Source organism: Tremella mesenterica (assembly GCF_000271645.1).
Source record: "Tremella mesenterica DSM 1558 unplaced genomic scaffold TREMEscaffold_24, whole genome shotgun sequence".
Taxonomy (NCBI): domain Eukaryota; kingdom Fungi; phylum Basidiomycota; class Tremellomycetes; order Tremellales; family Tremellaceae; genus Tremella; species Tremella mesenterica.
The window spans coordinates 53,458-75,596 of record NW_006711248.1 but is presented as its reverse complement, the minus strand read 5'-3'; the positions used below and the strand labels follow the sequence as shown (position 1 = coordinate 75,596).

The 22,139-nt window shown below is 49.8% G+C and overlaps 4 protein-coding genes across 4 annotated transcripts; 1 reads left to right on the top strand and 3 right to left on the bottom strand.

Annotated features, from left to right (window-relative positions):
- The first annotated feature begins 325 nt into the window (after positions 1–325).
- Positions 326–2,627, top strand: TREMEDRAFT_57989 (uncharacterized protein). The gene is made up of 3 exons (XM_007008525.1): positions 326–567; positions 1,373–1,661; positions 2,362–2,627. The coding sequence occupies exons 2-3, from the start codon at positions 1,402–1,404 to the stop codon at positions 2,366–2,368; spliced, it is 267 nt and encodes an 88-aa protein (XP_007008587.1). The 5' UTR covers positions 326–567; positions 1,373–1,401; the 3' UTR covers positions 2,369–2,627.
- A 5,715-nt stretch (positions 2,628–8,342) lies between these two features.
- Positions 8,343–8,699, bottom strand: TREMEDRAFT_66498 (uncharacterized protein; the record flags this gene model as incomplete). Its single annotated transcript, XM_007008544.1, has 2 exons — positions 8,343–8,475; positions 8,509–8,699. The coding sequence occupies 2 exons, from the start codon at positions 8,697–8,699 to the stop codon at positions 8,343–8,345; spliced, it is 324 nt and encodes a 107-aa protein (XP_007008606.1).
- A 1,309-nt stretch (positions 8,700–10,008) lies between these two features.
- On the bottom strand, positions 10,009–10,385 carry TREMEDRAFT_66497 (uncharacterized protein; the record flags this gene model as incomplete). The annotated part of the gene is made up of 3 exons (XM_007008543.1): positions 10,009–10,154; positions 10,177–10,258; positions 10,305–10,385. 3 exons carry the CDS (start codon positions 10,383–10,385, stop codon positions 10,009–10,011), a joined length of 309 nt encoding a protein of 102 aa, XP_007008605.1.
- Positions 10,386–11,067: 682 nt separating this feature from the next.
- On the bottom strand, positions 11,068–15,357 carry TREMEDRAFT_66496 (uncharacterized protein; the record flags this gene model as incomplete). The annotated part of the gene is made up of 5 exons (XM_007008542.1): positions 11,068–11,392; positions 11,643–13,384; positions 13,545–14,112; positions 14,448–14,690; positions 14,840–15,357. 5 exons carry the CDS (start codon positions 15,355–15,357, stop codon positions 11,068–11,070), a joined length of 3,396 nt encoding a protein of 1,131 aa, XP_007008604.1.
- Between the last annotated feature and the right edge of the window lie 6,782 nt (positions 15,358–22,139).

Sequence of the window (22,139 nt, the reverse complement as noted above, 5' to 3'; positions counted from 1 at the left end):
TTCACGTCAAGGAGTCGGATCAGGACGTCTTGGAAGATCGGGATGAATTTCGGTGTCAAAGCTGAAGCTGTAGAGGGATTGGATTGAGAAGAGAAATGAAACGAATCGAGGGAACTCTATGAGAAACCTCGGTAAACTCACCTCTTCCCACCCAAATTCAATCTCTTTCTTCATGTCCTCTCCGCGTTCATCAAACATCTCCTTCCATGTTCTCTCCACATTCCTCGGACATGTCCATCCCCGCGTCTTCTCCACATTCCTCAAACATCTCCTTCCATGTTCTCTCCACATTCCTCGGACATATCCTTCCATGTTCTCTCCACATTCCTCGGACATGTCCATCCCCGCGTCTTCTCCACATTCCTCAAACATCTCCTTCCATGTTCTCTCCACATTCCTCGGACATGTCCATCCCCGCGTCTTCTCCACATTCCTCAAAGAATCCATCGAACATCAATATGGACCATCTTTGATCGATTCTGCTGTATGTATGACGTTATGACGTTCTTCCATTCGCAGAGTGGAACATTCAGATTTAGATTTAGATTTGGAACTTTAACTTTTGAGCTGGAAGAATCAGCTGAATCCCCCCCCCCCCCCTTTTTTTTTTGGTTTTCTTTTTGGGTTTCAACTGCATGTGATACGTATGTATGTCAGGGAGGAGAAAGAAGAAGTAGGACTTTTGACGTGGGGTGGAGTAGAGAGTAGGACTTTCGTATTCGGTGTTCGACGTGGAGTGGAGGGTAGGACAAGGTTGAGGGTTCGTGTTCGGTGGGGTGGAGTGGAGGGTGGGAAAAGGTTGAGGGTTGGGGTTGATTCTTAGATGGGAAAGATGGGAGGATATGGAGATGGGAGAATATAAAGAGAGAGAGAGAGATGGGAGGTTGAGTGATGATACCGAAAGAAAAGAGATCGAGTGGAGGGATGGTTAGGTGATGATCATGATCATGATGATGGACGGTCGAATGGACGGGGGGTTGAGGTGGCGCGGAATGGGTCAGATAAAGGACAGAGGACGATGGACGATGGACGATGGACGATTGACGATTCACGATTCACGAAAGTCGAAAGTCGAAAGATGGAAATACAACATGGACACGCAAACTACTGCTGAATCAGTACATGATGTCGTGTACACGCGAACGTGTAGGCTTTGGTGGGGGAGTGGATTTGTAGGTGGTAGGACTCACTCTGCAGCTCGAGAAAACTCTCACGAATATTGTGAGTGGGATAAGACAAGGGAAAGGTTGAGACACGTGGGAGAATAAAGGCAAGAATCGGTGGACACGGCGAAAGAGCGAGACCAACACCCATCAAGGAGAAAGAAAGATACACGTCCGACCTACTCGAGAAGGAGAAATCTCTAACTCACAGCTTGCGATTCGGCCGTTTTCCATACTCATGCTCATGCTCATGCTCATGCTCGAGATTGTCGAGCTCCTTGTTTTTCTCAGAAATTGGCGGGAGATTGTCGAGTTTGGGTTCCTTCTCCCTTTTTGTCAGAAAATGGGTTTTGAGATTGTCGGGCTCCTTCTTTCTCTCAGAAATCGGCTCGAGTTTGACGAGTTTGAGCTCGTCTTTTCGGAAATCGGCTCGAGATTGACAAATTTGAGTTTGAGCTCCTTCTCCTTCTTTCCAGAAATCCGTGAGGTTTCGTTTTCCTAAGTGGTCAGTCTTACCCCATCAACGAAATCTGTCAGTCGTCGTACATGATCGTGATGGTGAAGGTGTTTGGGTACGAGTCGAAAGTCATAGGAAGAGAGGTCACAACTACAACTACAACTGATGATAGCTCGATCTGCAAGTCACAACTATAACTGATGATACAGTAGCTTGGGGGTACGGGTACACAACATGATACGGGGGGGGGGGGGGGGGGGGGTGTCGTGTGGTTCAGTGAACGGGAAGATGTCATGTCAACATATGTATGATCCGGATCGATCCCGTTTTTTTTTTGGTGGGATGGATGGACGAGCAGTTGGGATTAATATAGACATAGATCGATTATAGGTAAGTAGGAGAGAGAGCTCAAGTCGACTGATGGGGAAGAAAACGAACCCGAACCCGAGACCGAAACCGAGACCGAGACCAACCGGCCGTACGGGACGATGGAGCAGGGAAGTTGGTGACTCTTAATGGGATGAAATCAAGTTGGAAGGGGATGGGGATGAAAACAAGTTGGAAGGAGAAGGGGAGGGATGTCAAGATGGAAGATGGAAGGGAGGGATGCCAATAGGTTGGGAGCGGACAAGGTCGAGAGACGAGGAAGGGAGGGATTGATGGATTAAATGATACGGAACAAGGCGGAAAAGGAAAAGAGAAGAAAAGGATCAAGGAGAAGAGAATAAAAATTGAACTCACGTCATAAAGCGATTCATCCGTTCAAGTTTGTCCACCAAGACCGATCAAGAAACCCCATGACCAACGCGGTCCCGCGTCCGCGAAAAGACGTCCATGTCAGTGTGGTCCGGTGGGTTCGCTCCACGTTGAACGTTCTTTCTTTACAATTAAAGAATCGGGTGTGCCGACGAGGCTTTCCCGGGAGAGATTGGTGGACGGTTCCCGGGTTGGATGGAGGGATGAGAGGTTATGGTTGGATGTATGGACGGTCCGAGTTCAGATTCCACAGATGGAGAGGGAGAGGGATTGTGATGGAGAGAGATTGTCATGGAGAGGGATCGTCCTGAGAAGAAAGGAACCCATCTCATCCTGATTCCTGATTCCTGATGGCATCCCCTAGATGGATCCCATCATATATGTTGGATGATGTTAGAATGCATCAAGAGAGAGAAAGCGGTAGCTAAGTTTCTACGCAACTAGATTGTATCGCCGATACGTGTGTTATCTCCGATACCTCCGACATTGACCTATCGCCGATACACGTGTTATCTCCGATACCTCCGACACCGTTCATCGTCTCGCTTCCGGTCTGCGGGCGTCGCCGCTAGCCACGTGGTTTGTCTCCACGTGGTTTGTCCATCTCCCTCTCCCCCCTTTATCGTCTCGCTTTAACCCTGCGGGCCTTGCCGCACCCCCACGTGGTTTGTTTCAAGTATACACTGACATCACATTGTCCAACGACAACAACCACGACGACAACGACGACCACGACAACGTCATCAAGTAACTCAACACAAGCAAGAAGAAACTCGGCGACACTACTCCATCCAATCCAGTACGACCGAAGAAAGAAACATAAGAGGTCCAACCCACCCGTTCTTAACAACTCGTTCGACCGCCCAACGCCCATTTCTACTCGACTCAACCCAGACTGATCGAACACAAATCAACTCTTGGCTACTGTTCAAGGTGCTTTCAGAGATCAAAGAACGGGAAAAGTTCAACTCGGAAAAGGAGAAAAGACTCGTGGCTACTATCAGTTATGCTTCCAGAGCAACTAAACGACTTGGAGTCGGAAACGGAGAGGAACTCTTGACAACTATAAGTTAACTTTCAACGAAAGACGACCATACGTAGACTATCCTATTCGACGTCTGGTGACGGCAGGATACCGTTGGCCGTTGGGGTCATGACGGATCGGCTCGTCGGGAGGGGAGTACTCCAGTGTTTCAGGCAGGTCAGATGGATGCTTGGGGACTATCAGTGGAGTGAGTGACCTCATCTCTTGTTCTCTTGTCCACATGCCGACCCGATCCGTCTCGCCGGCTCTCTCCAACCTGCGTGATGTCTTCCCTTCCCCCCATCGGCTCACCGACAAGTTGCCATGGCCTCTTCCTCTTCCTCATCCTCTTTCAGACCTAGTCTCTGCTTACCGCCACCAAAGCCCGCATCCTCTCTCTCTCTCTCTCTCTCTCTCTCTCATCGGTCAGCCTCGGAGGATTTATGTGAGGTGGAGGGGGTCAATGTAAAGTAAACTGCCTCCGAGGATTCATGTCTGTTGAATATGAACTGAATAACAGAATAGAATGATACAGAGGGAAAAGAATCATGCATCCACATGACTCGGACTCGGACTCGGACATTTCACTCCATCATTGAAAACCCCCATGATCTGTGTTCCTCTTGTGTACCAATTGTTGATTATGAAAATTGGTCTCGTTGGGTAGCCGAGAATCGTCGAATGGGTTCAGAGAAAATGGAGAGGTGGTTGACGGGAAAGGAAAGCATTAGATTGTTCAATTGGTCAGGGCAAGATCGATCCTAGGTGTTCACAGCCCGGGCTCGGATGTCGACTTTGGTTCGAACCCACCTTGTCGCTACGCCGGCTTCGAATATCGAGTTGGAACCCATCTTATCACTACGCCGGCTTCGAACATCAAGTTTGAACTCGCCTTGTTATTACGCCGGCCTCAAATATCGAGTTTGAACTCGTCTTGTTACTACGCCGGCCTGAAACAACGTCGAGTTTTGAACTACGCCGGCCTCGAACATCAAGTAAACACACCCGTCATCCTTCTTCGCTCGCATCGACTCGACCTGCCGAGCTCAACAGTTCCAAGTTGAATCCGACTAGATGGGACCAGGTCGCTTTTGTCAGTAGTCAGTAGACACCACGGTGGTCAAGTCATGACTATTTATGGTCTCCATCCGGACCTAACCTAACCTAACTCGAAAGTTCACCAAAGAAAGAGCAGAGGGCCGACGATGGGGACATGCACTCCGACGTCGCGAGATGTGATATGTGATGGAACGAGTCGAGTTTTGTGATCCCATTCCGAAGAGAGAGAGAGAAGTTGGTTAGGTGGGATATTCGTTTTCTTCTCCCCTCCCCTCCCATCACCCACTCACCCTTCTTTTCTTCGATCCCGCCTCTGACGATCTTGTTCCTCGTTCTGAACCGTGAGCATCCATCGCACCAGTCCGAGTCCGAGTCGGAGGATGTCGACCGTGTTCCCCGCGAGATTGAGGATGGAGGTGGAGAGCATGTTCGAAACCCAGCTTGGGCCTGTTTTGTTTTCCTTTTCCCTTTGGAGAACCACGAGATCGACGGTTCATCTTGATTCGATGGAGAGACACAGACAGTACGAGTAGACCAACTCCGAGTCAAGTTGATTCCTTTTACGACATGATCACGGGCTCGCTGATGATGGAGAACCAGACGGACCGAAACTGCAAGTCCATGGAGACGGGGCAGATCAGATGTTTCGACCATTGACATGACGGTGTGAGTGGCTGAGAACAGAGATGACGGGGAGGGTGCTCGGTGACTGGATACCAAGTCGGTGAAGATTCAGAAATCTGGTGTGACGTCCAGCGTACGCAAAAGAGAAGAGAGCTGGTTCGTCTGTGGTCTTTGGGGAATGAAAGAATCGTGGGAGATGTGGTACATGACTCGGGGTAGAACAAAGGACGAAGGACGAAGAAACGGTACGATCTTTCGATCCGCTCGAGGAGGAGAAAGTGGCTTTATAGAGAGAAACAGCCCATCGTGAGAAAAGAACGACATGGGATGAGAAGCCGGAACCTCGTGTCGAGATGTTTGAGAACACTGGTTCGGAATGAAAGACATAGCGTTTTTAAGGATGGATCACCCCAACGAGGAGGTGGGAATGGGAAGGATCGAGGTATGGACAAACGAGAGAAAGGGGTCGACGAGGTAAACTTGAAAAGATTCCGATTCCGATTCCGATTCCGATTCCGATTCCGATTCCGAATGAGAAGGAATGTTTGTTTGTTTCAAAGCGAGAACTGACCCATTGACATGACACCCCCCGCATGCCCATACACTTTATCGTATCCGTTCCGTTTTGAAAGATACCCGATTGGTCCTGCGACCATTATAACTTGACACCCTCCCTCTCACGATGAAAGGAAATAGATGATACTTGATCACCCCTCAACCTGTTCGTATTTCTCCTCCAACAATCAGTTCGTATTTCTCCTCCATCACCCAATTCGTATTTCTCTTCCATCACCCAATTCGTATTTCTCTTCCATCAACCTGTCCGTATTTCTCTTCCATCAACCTGTCCGTATTTCTCTTCCATCACCCAATTCGTATCTCGCTTCGACCGATTCATAGCCGTCAAGGGTCTAGTGTGGCGGTGATCATGTGTTTCATCAGGTATGAATCAATTCTTTCCATTCGGCATCATAATGGTCATCGTAATCGTGCGATTCTTCATCAAACACTTGATTCTCTCTGATCTCTGTCGGTGTCGGTGTATGACGAGTGATACTGTATGGATCATCTTGTCCACGGAACGAACGGTAATCGTTTTGACCTTTGGATCGAGGCAACAGTCCTTTTGTGTTTCGGCATGTCACATGATGACTCTGCTTCCATTCTACTTTATTTGCCGGATGAGGGACTCGGCTTGTTTTTCTTCCTTATGTTCCCGATGAAGAGGCAATGATGACTTTGCTTGTTTGTCTTCTTCTTTTCCGGATGATGAAGAGGATGAAGGGGTAGTGATGACTCTGCTTGTTTTCCTTTTTGTTTTTCCGATGATGAACACGATCAAAGCTTCTTCTCATCTGACACACACAACTCGGTCAAGCTGAACTCACATCATCCAAAAACGCACTATCCCTTTACGGACAAACAACAATACCATCCCTCCGTTGATGATTCGGATCCCACAGACCAGCACCAGTTGTGAGCCATGTAGACTGCAGGGCGATGACGGACAACCAGGAGAGATGATCAGTACCAAGCATATCCATCCAAGATAAGATAGCCGGTTCGTGTACGATTTCCGGGTGGGTCTTGACTTATTCGACGGGTCAGTCCGGCGTTTGACCGTGGTTGTGGTTCGTACACCAGTAAAGCGCCATTTCGCATACCCTTTCTGCGCTTCGAGAGTGGGTTTGTTTTTGTTTCGAACCCTTCCGTGAGAACGAGGAACAAGAAGAATACATAGGTGACGACTCATTGAGACCTTGATTGTTGTTCCTTCTTGTGCGAACGAGGAACGAGGGAAAAGAAGAAAGAGATGATGATGATGAGCGATATGTTCGTATCACGGAATGACAGAGGAAGGGGGGTGTCACGATCCGTACTTACAGCGAGATAAAATCGGGACTATTACAAGCAGAGGTGATGGTGAGCCTCTTTACCTTTTAAGACGGTTCAAGAGGGCTCGCTACCCTACCCCGTCTTCAAAGGGTGTTGAATTCAAATTCAATTCCCGAGATTGTGAAAAAAAGCAACCGGCAACCTGAACCGAACGAGACGAGACGAGGAGAGAATACGTAAGAACCATCACAGTCTAGCTGCAATGGGTCCAACCATCCACAAAACATCTCATATCATCAGACAAGGGGTCCCCGTTGTTTTTCGACCTTGCCCAAAGGCCAAAAGCCAAAAGAACGGATCGACTGTCTTGGTGATGATGATGATTCCGAATGACGGTGTTCCCATTGAAAACATAGTGTTCTTCCCCGTCCGTCATGGTCTATCCCTACGTCCACGTCTGCCCTCTCGTTGACCTCTTCTCTTGGTGGGACCGTGAGCAGACGCGTATGACGGATGACCTTTTGGATCTTTCTGGGTTTGGGGAGTGGGGACGACTCCGGGGTTTGGTGTTTGGATCGAAAGCTGCATTTCTTGCCAATCGATTGAAAGTGGGTTTTTGTCAAGATAAGACCCATGATGAGAAGATCGTGTGCTCGAGATCATAACCCGACACCCAAGCGTAGATTCAAATTTGAATGACACCCTTGATCTTGTCTTGGCACTAGCACTCCCATTCGTCAACGGACAGACCCAAACCTAACAAGCCGATGAGAGGTATCGGTATGACCCGTCTCTGTTGTTCACAGATACAGTGGATCGTTCTTTCAACCGGGACATTCACATTCACCTCTGCACCGAGCTTATCAACTTGATGATCTCGGGTTCACCACCAACAATGACCTTTAGAATCAATCTGATCTTTTGGACGTCTTGATCACCTTTGTATTCACCCGTTCACCCATGTTGAGACCGCTGAACCCTTGGAGGTCTGACCGGCGCCAGGAGGAGATGGGGGATAAAGTCATGTCGTTTGACTCTGGTAATCGGTCTTCTTTCATCGTACAGTATCAATCTCTTGTGGTGTGTGGTGTGTGGTGTGTGGTGTGTGGTGTGTGGTGCGTTGTGCTTTGACCAGGAGGACGTATTGCGTTTCCAATCTCTCGTTCGGTTTTTCGACCAGAGGTTTCAAAGGTTCGTATCGTGTATCGTTTGGTCGTCCATCTTCCCTGCGTTCTTGTCTCCTGTCCCAGCGATGCCGTCGCTCCATTCGTCATTGTGTTGCTTTTGCCACTCCATCTCTTCCAGCTTGTCGTGTTGCTTCTCCTTTTCCAGCTTGGTGTCGTACACACATGCATACATCCGCTCGATTACAGGCTCCTCTCGACGACTCCAACACCATGTCGTTTTTCCCCATCATAACTTCTCAATCCGAACATCTCAGCCGACGTCGTCGTCGTCGTCGTCGTCCATGACCATTTGGACCATTGGATCCTTGTTCCTCCTGGGACCAACAACCTCGATCCACGATCACCATCACGTGCAGATCGAGGTCGTTCCTTTCCGTCAAAGCCTTTCCCTGGGTTTCTTACCAGACGGGTCCAGTCAAGATCGAGACTGATGATGCTTTTTGTTTGCCTACCGCCAAAGCCCAGGGTTTCAGACGTCCAGTCCGAGGTCTAGCTTGGTCTCGGGCGATACGGTTTCCTTTCGACTTGATCAGAGCTTCCCCGAACAATCGTAATGGTAATGGTAATGGTAATTGTAATGGTACAGGTGCCATGTGATCACATGACGGATTGTATTTCCATACCGAGCCGGAGCAGTCCTTCCGCTCGGGCCGAGATGGAGCGTTCGTCATCTGATAGAGTAACTCGTACACTGCCAGTTAGTCCCCCCCCCCCCCCCCTCCGTTACGTCGCGGTGTGGCATTTCCCGGATGACGATTACAGAATGTCTCGGATGATGATTGACACGTCATGTCTCATCAATTATCTCGATAGAAGGTGTAGATTCACAAAGGACTGAACGATGGGAGAACACAAGTCTTTCGAGTGCCCCATCCAACCTGACCGGCCGACAAAGCTGGAGCGATCATGACCGTCGCTGCTTCCGAAGGGCGTGGTTCGAGGAAGATACAGTGGATGAGTTAGGAGTATGGATGAAAAAGGATTTACTTCGTTGAAGAACTCGAATGTTGATTGAAAGACGTGATCGTTGATTGACCAAGGAGGAGTTTTGCCCATGGTGAATGCTCTGGGTGGGTCCGGTTCGACCGCGTATCAGGTGTTCAGGTGTTGAAAGGGCTCTGAGAAGGACGGGGAGGTGGTTTTGGGAAAGGGAAGCGGACGGGGAAGAGGAAGAGGGAGAGAAAGAGGAAGGGGAAGGGGAAGAGCAAAGCTTGACCTAATGATACGAAGCAAAATGCTGTCAGCTCAAGTAAAACATCGTCCCGAAGAATCCCTCACTCACGAATATAGTATCCAAACAATCCCATATTCACTCACAAATAAATTATTCAATCGTAACACTTCCCAATGTATGTGTGTATGTATGTGTGGAAATCATCTTTTCTGCCGACCGATGGACGCCGACTTGTTCCACGGGGACATACATATGTTAGCCATGGGACTGGCGAACCTCACCTCTCTGATCGAGGGCCAGTCGAAGGAGGTCTCACCGGCCATAGGGTTTGAACGGTCGGTCGGGATCGTGCCCCGGGACAGCTAGTCGTGTGTCGAATGTCATGTGACCTGTGTAAGTAGGGTAAAGTACGGTGAGGATTCAACTTTTTTATCTCTTGATCCTTGACAAGGTCAGATGTCAGATGTCAGCTCCGAGATAAAGTCTTTCTGCCCTGGTGCGAACTCAACCAGGTGCAGGCAGGGTCAAGGGCGGAACGGTCGGGACTCGTACTTGTACTTGGAAAGGAGAGGTGTGAGAGTCATGAAGGATCAAGTACGAGCTGGTCCCTTGACCCAAGGGGGGATTTCGGATCTGGACACGGGGGGAGGGACAAGAGGGACATATAGCCCGAGGAGAGGAGGGGACGCTTAAACATCCCGACGCTGTACACCATGTCCGGTCCGAGGCTAGGTGATGGTGACAGCGACGTGCAGTATGTGACTTGTGACTCGAGGTTTCTGTGAAATGCTAAATGCGTATGTATACCCGAGGGGGAGATTCATATAGTGGATCATGGTCGTATCTCTGGTGACGTACGGCGGAATGGGACCATCTTTTCAAAGCTTGACACTCACACTCACGCATCCCCTCGGGTGACGAGACATGACCCCCTCGGTCGAGCTCCAGAACGTTGATGTTAACGCCTGGCGGCGATGCCTGCTCGAATCAGCCCTCTCGTCCGGTCAGAGGGAAACGAACTCACCATGCGTTTCGAGTCTGCTTTGCCTGGATGGCGCACAAGTCTGAGTCTGGCCCGAAATGGAATCAGAAGGGGGGTCGACATGCAACTGTATGCTTGAGCGAAGGACTGGACGAGGACGGTTCGGCATCATCGATCGTCGATCGTGCACTCATGACTCGGGGAACGAGCATGGTCCGATTTCACGGGTCGTACGGATCTGTGAAATGTTAATGTTCAGGTCCGGAGCACTGCGTGTCAGCGATATACGATATACGATATACACCATCTCGAAAGCTATGTACACGATTGGACAGATGACATGGTGACAGATGAGCCACGTGAGGTGGATGTGGGAAGGGTCGGGGTTTGGAGGTTTGCACGAGGGCCACTCTTCACGAGATGTGAAGGTGGACAGGATTGATAGCGTTGATATTCCAACAAGTGACAGGGATGTTTGAGAAGAAGGAACGGTTGCAAGTATCTTGTCTTGGGGCTGAGAGTGTTGGATGAGCAAGGCGAGCAAAGAATCAAGGTGGTTGACGCAGAAGAGGGGAGGGGGAAGGGGGGTGTAACTTGAAAACGCTCTCACTTTGTAAATTGTTCCAACACTCCTCTCCCAACCGTTTAAACTTCATTGTTCCTCGTGTTCCATGCCTCCAAAACCGTGACTGTGACTGTGCTTGGGTGAATATGGATTCGATAGTGGACGTTGGAGGAAGGAAAAATCCGGGACCATTTATATCTTTCATCCCGAACCCTACCCCCCTACCCCCCAGTGACGGCCTCAGAATAAATCCCTCACATGCCTTCTTTCCCTCTCCTTGGCCATCTCGACATATCCCACTTCCACATGGGAGCCCTTCCCATCGCATTGGCCGGTTTCGCTGGTCTCGCAACCAAGTCTCGGATCCACATCGTGGAGAGGGAGATTGAGATCGTCGAGATGGGAGTCGTCATCGTCATTGGATGATATGATGGAGGAGGAACCTTCCAGATCGCACCATACCAGACACTTCTTTTCGGGATGGAGTAAGAGATGCCTGGCTCGGATGTCCGAGTGAAGAATACCGCACGAGTGGATAGCGTCCAGGGCGTGGAGAGCGGGTTGACTTTGAGTCAGCCAGGAGGTCATGCGCCGTGTGGAGTGGAAGTGGATGTGGGATCGAGAGTGAGAGTAGAGAGTGAGAGTAGAGAGAGAACAGTGATGTGAGGCGATGATGAGTGGGAATATGAACGGACGAGGGGAATGTATCAAGAGCGAGGGAGGGAGAGGAGGATGAAGCATATGACGACGAAGCAGAAGCCTATGAAGATGAAGAAGCAGACGACGAAGCCGATGACATCCTGATAATCACTCACAGATATCTTTCTGGCAAAACCACATCGTCATACTCACTGATCGCCTCGCCGCAGTATTCCTGCATCATCATCAACACCTTTGCTCCTTCCGCTTTGTCCGGCAGCCCACAATCGACTTTTCCTTTTCTCCTTTCAGACCCCAAAGTGTCATCCGCATGGGCGTCGGTCGAACTTGACAAGACGTCCGATTGCCAAACACCATGTAACCTCGGTACGACCTTTCCCTGTTGAGATCGGAGAGGACCGTTGAGGACGTTGATTTCTTTCCACACGTGTTCCACGGCTTGTTGACGTGTGTATCTGTATCCGTATCTGTATTTCGTATATTCGGAATGGGTGTGGAGAGTCTCGTGACTTGGATATGATGATTCGGTGTCGTTTGAAGCTGAACCTGATGATTCGTTATCGTCTGATTTTGATGATTTATGATGACCCGAACCTTCCAGATGTTCCAAACGATCGACTCGAGGAGAAATAGGAAACTCGTTCAGATCGCAAATCTTGATGACAACCCATAAAGGCCGCGTACGACCGGGAAACCAAACGTCCGCCTTGTACGTCGTGTACAGCCTTCCTTTTCCCAGCAAACGGGTCGGTTGAACGACCATGGGTATTCGATCATGAACATGAACATGTGCGACGTCTGGTCGTGTGTCTCCTCCTTTTTCAGCATGGTGGGTCGGAAGAACACCGTGAACAGCTTGAACGGGGGCCACTTTCACCGGGTTGGATATGATATCCACCTGAGACAAGTTGAGCTCTCTGATGAGATCGTCAGGAAGGTCTGGTTTCGGTTCGACTTTCACAAAGTCGAGGCTCGTGTCTGGATTGACCAGCGTTCGGGATTCTGACGATACGTCCGAGGTGGCCTGGAAGGAAGTATCGGATCCGGATCCGGTGGACAGTTTTTTTAATTTGATAGGTGTAGGTGGGGTGGGGAACAAGAGATCCCATTGACGGTCCATCAGCGGGGTAGGAGGATGTTGGGGTCGGAGTGGGAGTTGGGTGAGATCGATATGAGGTAGATAAGTTGATAAAGGGTAGGTGATATCGTCGCTCAACGTGTTGCCTTGACCATGACCGTTCTCGCCTTGACCATGTTGATTTGACAGAGAATGGTTCCATCCGGCGGATCTTGAGACTTGCGGTCCACCATGACCATGACTACCACCACCGCCACCGGCAGAAGGAGGAGGAGGAGGAGGAGGAGGGGGAGGGAGACGGGGAGGAGGAGGTTGTTGCCTGACAGGCTGAGATACCCATTTTATCCCATCATCCTCATCATCATCATCATCATCGTCTCCGTCTCTGTCTGGGCAATGACCGGCCTTGGACATGGCTAACACGGATTCCAAGAGAGAAGGCGGTTTTGCCAAGTCAAAGAAGATACTGTTCCATCTCCATCCTTCTAGACTTTCTTGCTCTCCCTCTCCATCTCCCATTCCCCCCCGTCCCTCTACATCCCCCATTTCCCCCCGTCCCTCTACATCCCCCATTTCCCCCCGTCCCCCTCCACCCCCCGCTTCAAGGGCAACCGGAAAATCAAAAGCATCAAAAAACACATCTCTAGCGACGATATGTCCAAACTCCCGCTTGATCCTTTCCACATTGGCGGCCGAATGATCGTGCAGGATCAGACCTGACAGTTGGATCTCGTCTCGGTTCAGGACGAGCATGATGGAAGCTTCATGTGACGAGAGCATGGCGTGACGAGTGTGATTCTTATGAAACTGTTGAAGGATCTATCGGTCAGCTATGCAACATGTCATATGAACGTGATGGAGGGGGATGAAACGATGTATATATATATATATATGTATTTCCCCCCCCCCCAACCCCCTAACCCCCTAACGATGTATATATATTGCATCTTGGACGATGGGGTCAGGACTCAAAACTCACCTGGGACAAATACCATCTCATCGCTGCCGACACCTTCCCCTTCTTATCCTGCTTGATCCTCGGCGTGGACTGTCCATCCCATATGTCCATCTTCAAAGTACCGTGTCTGCTGACGAGGAAGATAAAGACGAGTAGGTCGCGCAGGGTGAGAAAAGGTTTGTACTCGATGATGGCTGTGGTCCTGTACGCTGGCGTCGACCGCCCAGAGGTCGAGGTGGTGGGTGGCATCGGCATCGGTACGGGTGAGAGTACCGTCGTCGTGGGAACATCTTGATCTTGATGTTGATCCTCGCGTGAAGACTCGTCGATCAAATCGGAGAAATCAGTCGTTCCGGAACCTACTACCACAGCGTAAGTCCATCTACTATCCAACCATCCATCCATGTTCATGTTCCCCCTGACACGTCTCTTGAAGGACGCCGACGCCGACGCCGGTCCATCCGTCTTCCATAGATCTCTACCCAGCCTCAAGGCTTCGTTGGCGGGTACACATACCCCCTGCCAGAATTCCATTTGGAGTGGGATCTCATCAAAACTCATAATGTGCCATTTCACATCGTTTACCGGTCTGTCGATGTAGGTCACACATCTGTTTTCCCACCGTCAGCGTTGACCTCTCTCGAGTCGACTGTCGTTGCCCAGTCACCCAGACATTTATATCAAACAATCATCAATAGGTATCGTATCACGATCTTTGCCCATTGGACTGGTACGGGTGAAAGAACGCCGCGCTCTGATCAGGTGAGAGGGCAGGTAGAGGTAGTGAAAGAAACTGGTCTCTTGACCGGTAGACTGCAGGAAGATGGTGTTTGGCGTTTGGCATTTGTGAAACGAGCAGGATACGATCATCGACCGGTAGGTGGGAAGTGAGATACGATCATCGACCGGTGAAATACCACTGACCTGTTTGCCAATCCTACCTTTTCCGGATGACCAGGAGGTAGACGTGACGCTTCTTCCAGAGCCTGAAAGTGATCCGACGTCCAAGTGGTACGTTGATTCTCCCCGTGGACGAGCAGGGTGAGCCAGTCGGATGAGAACAGAGCCTGAGCGTCCAGCTCGGAAGGCGAGAGGTCGGATGGGGATTTAGCAAGGGACCGAAGGGTCGTGATCATGTTGGCGAATACCATCGGGGCGGGTACGAACCTGTCTGTCAGCATGCTTCTCCGTCCGGTCAACACGGTCAGCACGCTTCCCCGTCAAACAAGAAGACGGGTACATCTCACTTGGAACGGGGACCGGGTATGATCAAGAATCAAGAATGGTGTAATGGTGTACCGGTGTGGACGACCCACTTGATGGTATTCCATTTCGATTCCAGACGGAAAGCCTGCCACCAGTCCTTCGCCACCTGAGTCTTCGGTCTGTTCGCCCCTGAAGCCGACGACCTGACCTGTTGGTTGGACAGTTTAGTCGGGCTCCGTTGACTCGAGCTCCACGTCGGGACCTGTTCTCTCTCCTGCTCCTGCTCCTGCTCCTGCTCCTGCTCCTGATTGTTCGAGTTGCGTGATCGTCTCACCCGTTTGGACGACTGCGACGGATCATCCTCCGAGGGATTCCTCTTGGTACGAGGACGTGGGCCGGATTGAGCGAGACCTATACCGGTGGTGACTAGATTGAGATCGGTGGTGTGACCGAGTTGTATGGCTGCCATGTGAGGGCTGAGAGGGGGCATCATATGGTTGGAGAGACATTGGGCGAGGTTGGACGAGTTGGCGAGAGAGGTGGGTAGGGTCGTCCGCCGATACCAGGGCCTGGGGGGGAGTGACGAGTTGAGGAGTGGGTCAGGGTCGAATATGCTGTCGACGTGCATCGTTGTTGAGGAGGACGGTTGTTATGGCGGAATGTTATGGTGTTATGGTGGTGACGGCGGAGTTACAAAGATGTTTATGGTGGTGGTGGTTGTTCCGTGTTCAAATGAGGGGCACAAATAAAGGTTTCCGCCCTTCTTGCCTCACTTTGGCAGCACCTTTTTGTTCTGTGCAGATTCTCATGACCAATCAGTCCTCTCGGTCATGCATTGCACATCTTCACATGGGGGGACTAGATTACCTGTACCTGCCACTACTGCATCATCGAACCCTGAGCACAACCCACCATGAAGCAAGCACCTACCTCCCATTGGCCCAAGTGATCCCACCAAGGGCTACACAACAGAGTCTCAAGATGAGGATCAACGAGATGCAATGCACACGCCTGAAGGGCAGTGCACACCTGTCACGGCCGTCGAGCAACTTCTTCCTGATAGACCGACGGTCGACGAACCTCGGCTAACTTCACGCTTCTGAGTCGATGTCTCACCCAACCAGGAGGGCGCAGACGTCGATAGGAGTGTAACTACGGCGTACTTCGGCGTAGTTACTCTAACTAAGGCTTTGTTCTATTGATGGCAATGTATCCCGATGTATAGCTATCTCTATTTGTCTTTTACTACTGACAACAATCAAGGATCGCTGAAGAAGTTCAGCGATCTGTAAACTATCTATACTACTCCTCTCTTCTGTCACGAACTACGTCGTGACACCTCGATTACTCCACCAACAATGACCCTCCTTTGGCCATCAAAACCCCATCACGCCTTAACCTCTTTACTCTACACGTAACTCAGGACTTCTGACACCAAGTACGGCGAAGTTAGACGGAGTTAGGCTAAGTAGGGACAATGGGAGCAGAAGTACGGCGAAGTTAGACGGAGTTAGGCTAAGTAGGGACAATGGGAGCAGAAGTACGGCGAAGTTAGACGGAGTTAGGCTAAGTAGGAACAATGGGAGCAGAAGTACGGCGAAGTTAGACGGGGTTAGGCTAAGTAGGGACAATGGGAGCAGAAGTGCGGCGATGTTAGGCGGAGTTAGGCTAAGTAGGGACAATGGGAGCAGAAGTGCGGCGATGTTAGGCGGAGTTAGTCGAAGGAGGAAGAGGATGGCCGAGGGCTCGGGGAAGTTGGACGAAGTGCGTTGAAGTACGTCAAAGCGCGAGAGGGTTGGATGAACGTCTAGGAGGAGTAGATAATATTAGCTGAGAAGATCGCTGAAGTTCTTCAGCGATCCTTGATTGTTGTCAGTAGTGAAAGACAGATAGAGATAGCTATAAATCAAGATACATCGCCATCAGTAGAACAAAACCCTAGTTAGAGTAACTACGCCGAAGTACGCCGTAGTTACACCCCTTTCGACGTCTGCGCCCTCCTGGTTGGGTGAGACATCGACTCAGAGCGTGAAGTTAGCCGAGGTTCGTCGACCGTCGGTCTATTAAGAAATAGTTGTTCGACGGCCGTGACATCTTCTCATAGAACGTCCCTCAACTCCTGCACTGCCTCACGCTCAGTCCTCTTCGTTCAACCTTGCCGTACCTCGCCGTATCCCCGATATCCTACTCCGCTCACTTCGACTAACTTCGCCTAACTTCCCCTGTTCTGCTCTCCCTCGGTTCCCTTCCCCTAACTTCGCCGTAGTTCTCCGCTAGACGGGGTTATCGTGACAAATACACTCTTGGTTCTCGTAACTTCGCCGTAGTTGGTCTCAGTGGTTCGAGTGGAGGTTGGTGGTGGTGAAAGGAAGGTCGGTGATGGTGAAAGGAGGGTCAGTGATGGTGGTTGTCAGGGATGTTACGACGTAGTTCGTGACAACACCAAGCTCTTGTGATGAAAGATCCACCGCTCAGCTCATAGCATGCATGAGCTGAGACCCTCCATGAACTGCTTGTACTGGGACCAAGATGTCACACCGCTCGATTAACTTCTGTCTATTGGACCAACGGTCAACGAACCTCGGCTAACTTGACTCTTCAGGGTTGATGTCTCTCCCAAACAAAAGGGAGCAGATTTCAGACGGGTGTAACTATGGCATGCTTCAGCGCAGTTGTTCTGACTGGGGTTTTCTGTGACGGCAATGTATCTCGATGTGGGTGTAGCTATGTCTTTCTATCTTTCACTACTGACAACAATCAAAGGATTGCTGAAGAACTTCAGCGATCTTCTCCGCTAATACTATGTACTCCTTGTAAATCTTCATCCAACCTGTCACAAGGTTGTTTCTTCGTTAACTTGCTAGGACCGACGGCCAATAACTTCGTGGGCTTCGACCTTTAACTACCTCGTTGTTTGAAATATGAAATAGGTGACAATAACTTCTGGGTGTAATAACTTCGTACTTTACTAACTTCTATCACTAAGACAACAACCAGAGATTGTCAAAGATCTCTGGGAACTTTGGCCCTTAAGTACTTCGTCCTTCCCTAACTTCTTCAATGCAGAACTTTGTTCAACCCGGAGTCCCGAGCTTCGTACCTCGCGAACTTCGTCCCCGACAAAGTTCGTGCCTCCCTAACTTCATATCTCGCTAACTTCGCATCTCCCTAACTTTGTATCTCCCTAACTTCGTATCTGTTACGACCTGGTAAGCCAGCTTGTAACACCAAGTCCCATGATCTCTGAACAAACCACCTGAAGCCCTTCAACCCTACCATAACTCATTGCTCCCACAACTGCGAGTAACTCCGTCACCAAACGACAACCACCGATAACATTCGATACCCTTTGCTCACCGGTGATACTCTTCGATAGGCACCGATAACCTACAACCGTCTCTCGACGCATAGCAAAGAGCTGCGGTGCAAGACATGTACTTGCACCGCAATGCATGCAGAACTCCGACCGGACTCGATGGAACTCAGAGGATAGCAATGCAGGACATAGGGAAGAGCCGAATGTATCGTAGCAGAGCAATGATAAGCATAGGAAGGCGCTAGAAATCCGGTGGCCTGCGGGGGCCTGCACCCTGGGACCCTCTGTAGACTATTTAAACCCTACTTCTTCTTTCCATAGTTTCTTTTCTTCAGAGATCAATTATCATACGTTTTCACCAATCACTGACCAAGTCCTTGATACTGACCTCGACTTCAACCTTGTCCTCAACATAGGCCCCAAGCCTCAATCTCTTCAATACCTTGGGCCCTATTATTGTCATCGGACACGCTCTTGTCATCATCATCTTGGACTCTCTCATTGTCAGTAAGTAATCTCGTCCAGTGTATCAAAGTTCCACTCTCTCTCTCTCCTTCTTCATTACCTTGTCATCCACTCCTCTCTCTTCCTCACTCGTCCACCTGTTGTCTTTACTCCCAGACAGTCAGGCTTAACAGTATCTCCCTAACTTCCTACATGACAAACTTCGCCCTCGACGAAGTTAGCCTCCTAATACCCTCGTGGGTGATGAAGTTCATGAGAACTGGATCGTTGATGGCGAACTGATGTCCAAAGGAACCTCGTTGATGGGGAAGGTGTCACGAACCATGTCGTGACATCCCTGACAACTACCATCACCGACCCTCCTTCCACCACCACCCCGAACCACTGAGACCAACTACGACGAAGTTACGAGAACCTAGGGATTATTAGTCACAACAACCCCGACCAACGGAGAGCTACGGCGAAGTTAGGTAAAGGAGACCGAGGGAGAGTGCAGTAGGGGAAGTTAGGCGAAGTTAGTCGGAGTAGGATACCGGGGAGATGGTGAGGTACGGCGAAGTTGAACGAAGGGGACCGAGCGCGAGGCTGTACAGGGGTTGAGGGACGTTCTATGAGAAGAGAGGGGAAGTATAGATAGTTTACAGATCGCTGAACTTCTTCAGCGATCCTTGATTGTTGTCAGTAGTGAAAGACAGATAGAGATAGCTATATACAATCGAGATACATCGCCATCAGTAGAACAAAATCCCAGTTAGAGTAACTACGCCAAAGTACGCCGTAGTTACACTCCTTTCGACGTCTGCGCCCTCCTGGTTGGGTGAGACATCGAATTAGGACCACCAAGTTAGCCGAGGTTCGTCGACCGTCGGTCTATTGGAAAGAAGTTATTCGACGGCCGTGACAGAAGGATGATGTCACGCGGTGCCGCATGACACAACCCTCTTGCACTGAGACTGTTACGGGGTAACAATCTCAGTGGACTCAGAATCGAGTTCGGTAGAGTTGGATACGGGAGGGGAACACATTAGGTAGGGATCAAGTTTTCCTCTTTCGGGATTTTCCCAATGGGTTTGCTCGAAGCAGGTTTCTTACCTTTTCCGTGTACATAGACGCTTTAAGAACTCGACGGTTTCAGAGGAGGTGTCACGAAGTGACAAGACAGTTTGATAGTGATAGTAATAGGATGGGTTGGGTATTTAACCAGCGACCGGCGGTATGCAGTAACCGCCGGTTAATAGGCCTTTTAGCACAGTGGTTTAGACCGCTGCCTCTGAAGGGCACTGTTATATCGTCCCAATGCTGGTTAGTTGGTCTCGTGACAGATTAACCGGCGGTTACGGGTAGGATCCTGGGTTCGACTCCCAGGGTGGGCTGGGTCGTGCTCAGTCCCTACTTGGAAAACCTGCCTCTCGGAGAAAGTTTTCGGCCTATCGTGCCCATCCCTGTTGGGGCCCCAGATGGGGCTGAAAGGGAAGGCATAATGTCACGAAGTGACAAGACAGTTTGATAGTGATAGTAATAGGATGGGTTGGGTATTTAACCAGCGACCGGCGGTATGCAGTAACCGCTGGTTAATAGGCCTTTTAGCACAGTGGTTTAGACCGCTGCCTCTGAAGGGCACTGTTATATCGTCCCAATGCTGGTCAGTTGGTCTCGTGACAGGAGGAGAGGTCGAGACCTTGTAGATTGTAGTACAAAGTACAATCAGCAAAGTGAGTAACTTTGCTGACTCTTCAATACATCTATTTGGCCCTCTTCATAGAGGATAACCTTTCTTCTTGTGGTAGTGACTCTGTACTGTCTTCTTCCAATCTTCAGATCCTTGATTCCCTTCTCCCGTACGCTTCATACGGTTCCCGTCACATGTACATTCAATACGAGTGCTGTTGATCTGAGAGGATTGGGATATTTGGACTGCCTCCTTTACTTGACCGCAGTCTGTGATCTCAGATTGATACATTTGTCGGATTTCGGCCCAGGTCTTTGCACTTTGTAGTAGGTTCATGAATAACGTACGTACAACCTTGAAATCAAAAGTTACTGAATCGAGGACCCAATCCGTACGTGCATTGTCGTCAGATTTACAGCCTCAATCATAGGCTTTCTAACCATAGCATATTGAAAGCTTGTAGATGGCTTGTCATCTTCTCTACGGTAGCGTTAAAGGTTTTGTGGACAATGTTTGATGTCTGTATGGTATTCGCTTGCGTTCAACCGCATGTCTTGCTCCAACCAGTACCACATGTCATATGTGGTCTTGTGTGATCGTACATCAACAAGTAAGCCGCTATCGACTGTACTCATGATTGCGCCTTGTGCACAAAGTTCACATCCACACCATTCTTGCCACTTGTCTGTGAGAGGTTTCTTGTCACCCATGATCTCGTTCAATGTTGGCAAACCAGATTCTTGACGTTCGGTGCACTTGATCTCCAGAGGTCTTCCTCCATCATCAAATCTGTGTGTACTTCCGATTGGGTCCAACATTTGTTCCCTACAACCGTGTACGAGAAGGTGGTTTTCAATCACAAGCTTCCACTTGTGATACTCAGACACTGATGAGCTTTGCAATACTCTCCAGGCCAACTATACAATCATCCAAATGACTTTTGGACATTGTAAGTCAATATATATGGGTCAAGGTTCACTGTGATTGTTCTGGACATTGTAAGTCAATAGATAGGGTCAAGGTTATCTGAATGACTTTTGGACATTGTAAGTCGTCGAGGTTCACTGCGATCAAAGATATCATAGTCGTACGTACTTTCAGTGAACTAGTCAGAGCTTTGAGCTTGAAGTGCACGTTCACGAATAAGATCGAGATGCATCAAAAGAGAAAGAGATGGCTCCACTCTTCCGAACATCCGAATAACTGTATGTGGTGGGATATCAAGGGGGGTAGTTTGATGGTGATTGGTGTGGTTCTCCTCCCACAACCACTTGTACACTTGGACAAACTGACAAAACCTCTTTTGATCTTTTCCTCTTGAGACCTCCCCTCCCCTCGCTCGTGTACCATCCACAGGAGACCAAACAAACGAGCAAACAAAGAAACAAACACTTTTTCCTCCCTTCTTTCTTTCTAAATAGAGGTTTCGACTATCTGGCCTGCCAAAACGTGGATGACAGGATATGAAACGCCCTGATACCCGTTCAGCGAGGTCATTCTGACGTACAAGGGTCTCGTTGTCATATGGACTCAGTCGTGGCACGCTCTCTCCTGATGGTGGTCAAAATCGGATCCGATCGGAGTCAACTGGCTCCGGGGCTACCCAGCTTACCTATAGCACCTGGGTTCGCGTTTGCAGTCAGGGAAAGATGATGATGGGGCGAATACGAGTGTCAAAGCAGATGAAACGGGAGAGGAGAGTGATGCATGGCAACGAGCATGACAACCCGCCGAAAAGTGAAGCTCAGTGAGGATGGCATGCACGACTGGCCACCGAGAGCCATCGTGTGGGACAAGAAACAAGCGGAGCGGAGCATGAATGGGGGAGGACAGACTGGTCAGCGAGGCAGCCGACACGCCGACCGAGCAAGCGTAGCGTAGGCAAAGCTAGAATTCAACCGAGGCAGCGCAGGATACGCTGGTTGTATAGCCTCGGTGGGGGATAAAGTCAAACGAGCGA

What these genes read in the sequence shown, in the direction of transcription:
- TREMEDRAFT_57989 (XM_007008525.1), top strand. Translation starts at nt 1,402, where the DNA reads ATGCTCATGCTCATGCTCATGCTCGAGATTGTCGAGCTCCTTGTTTTT.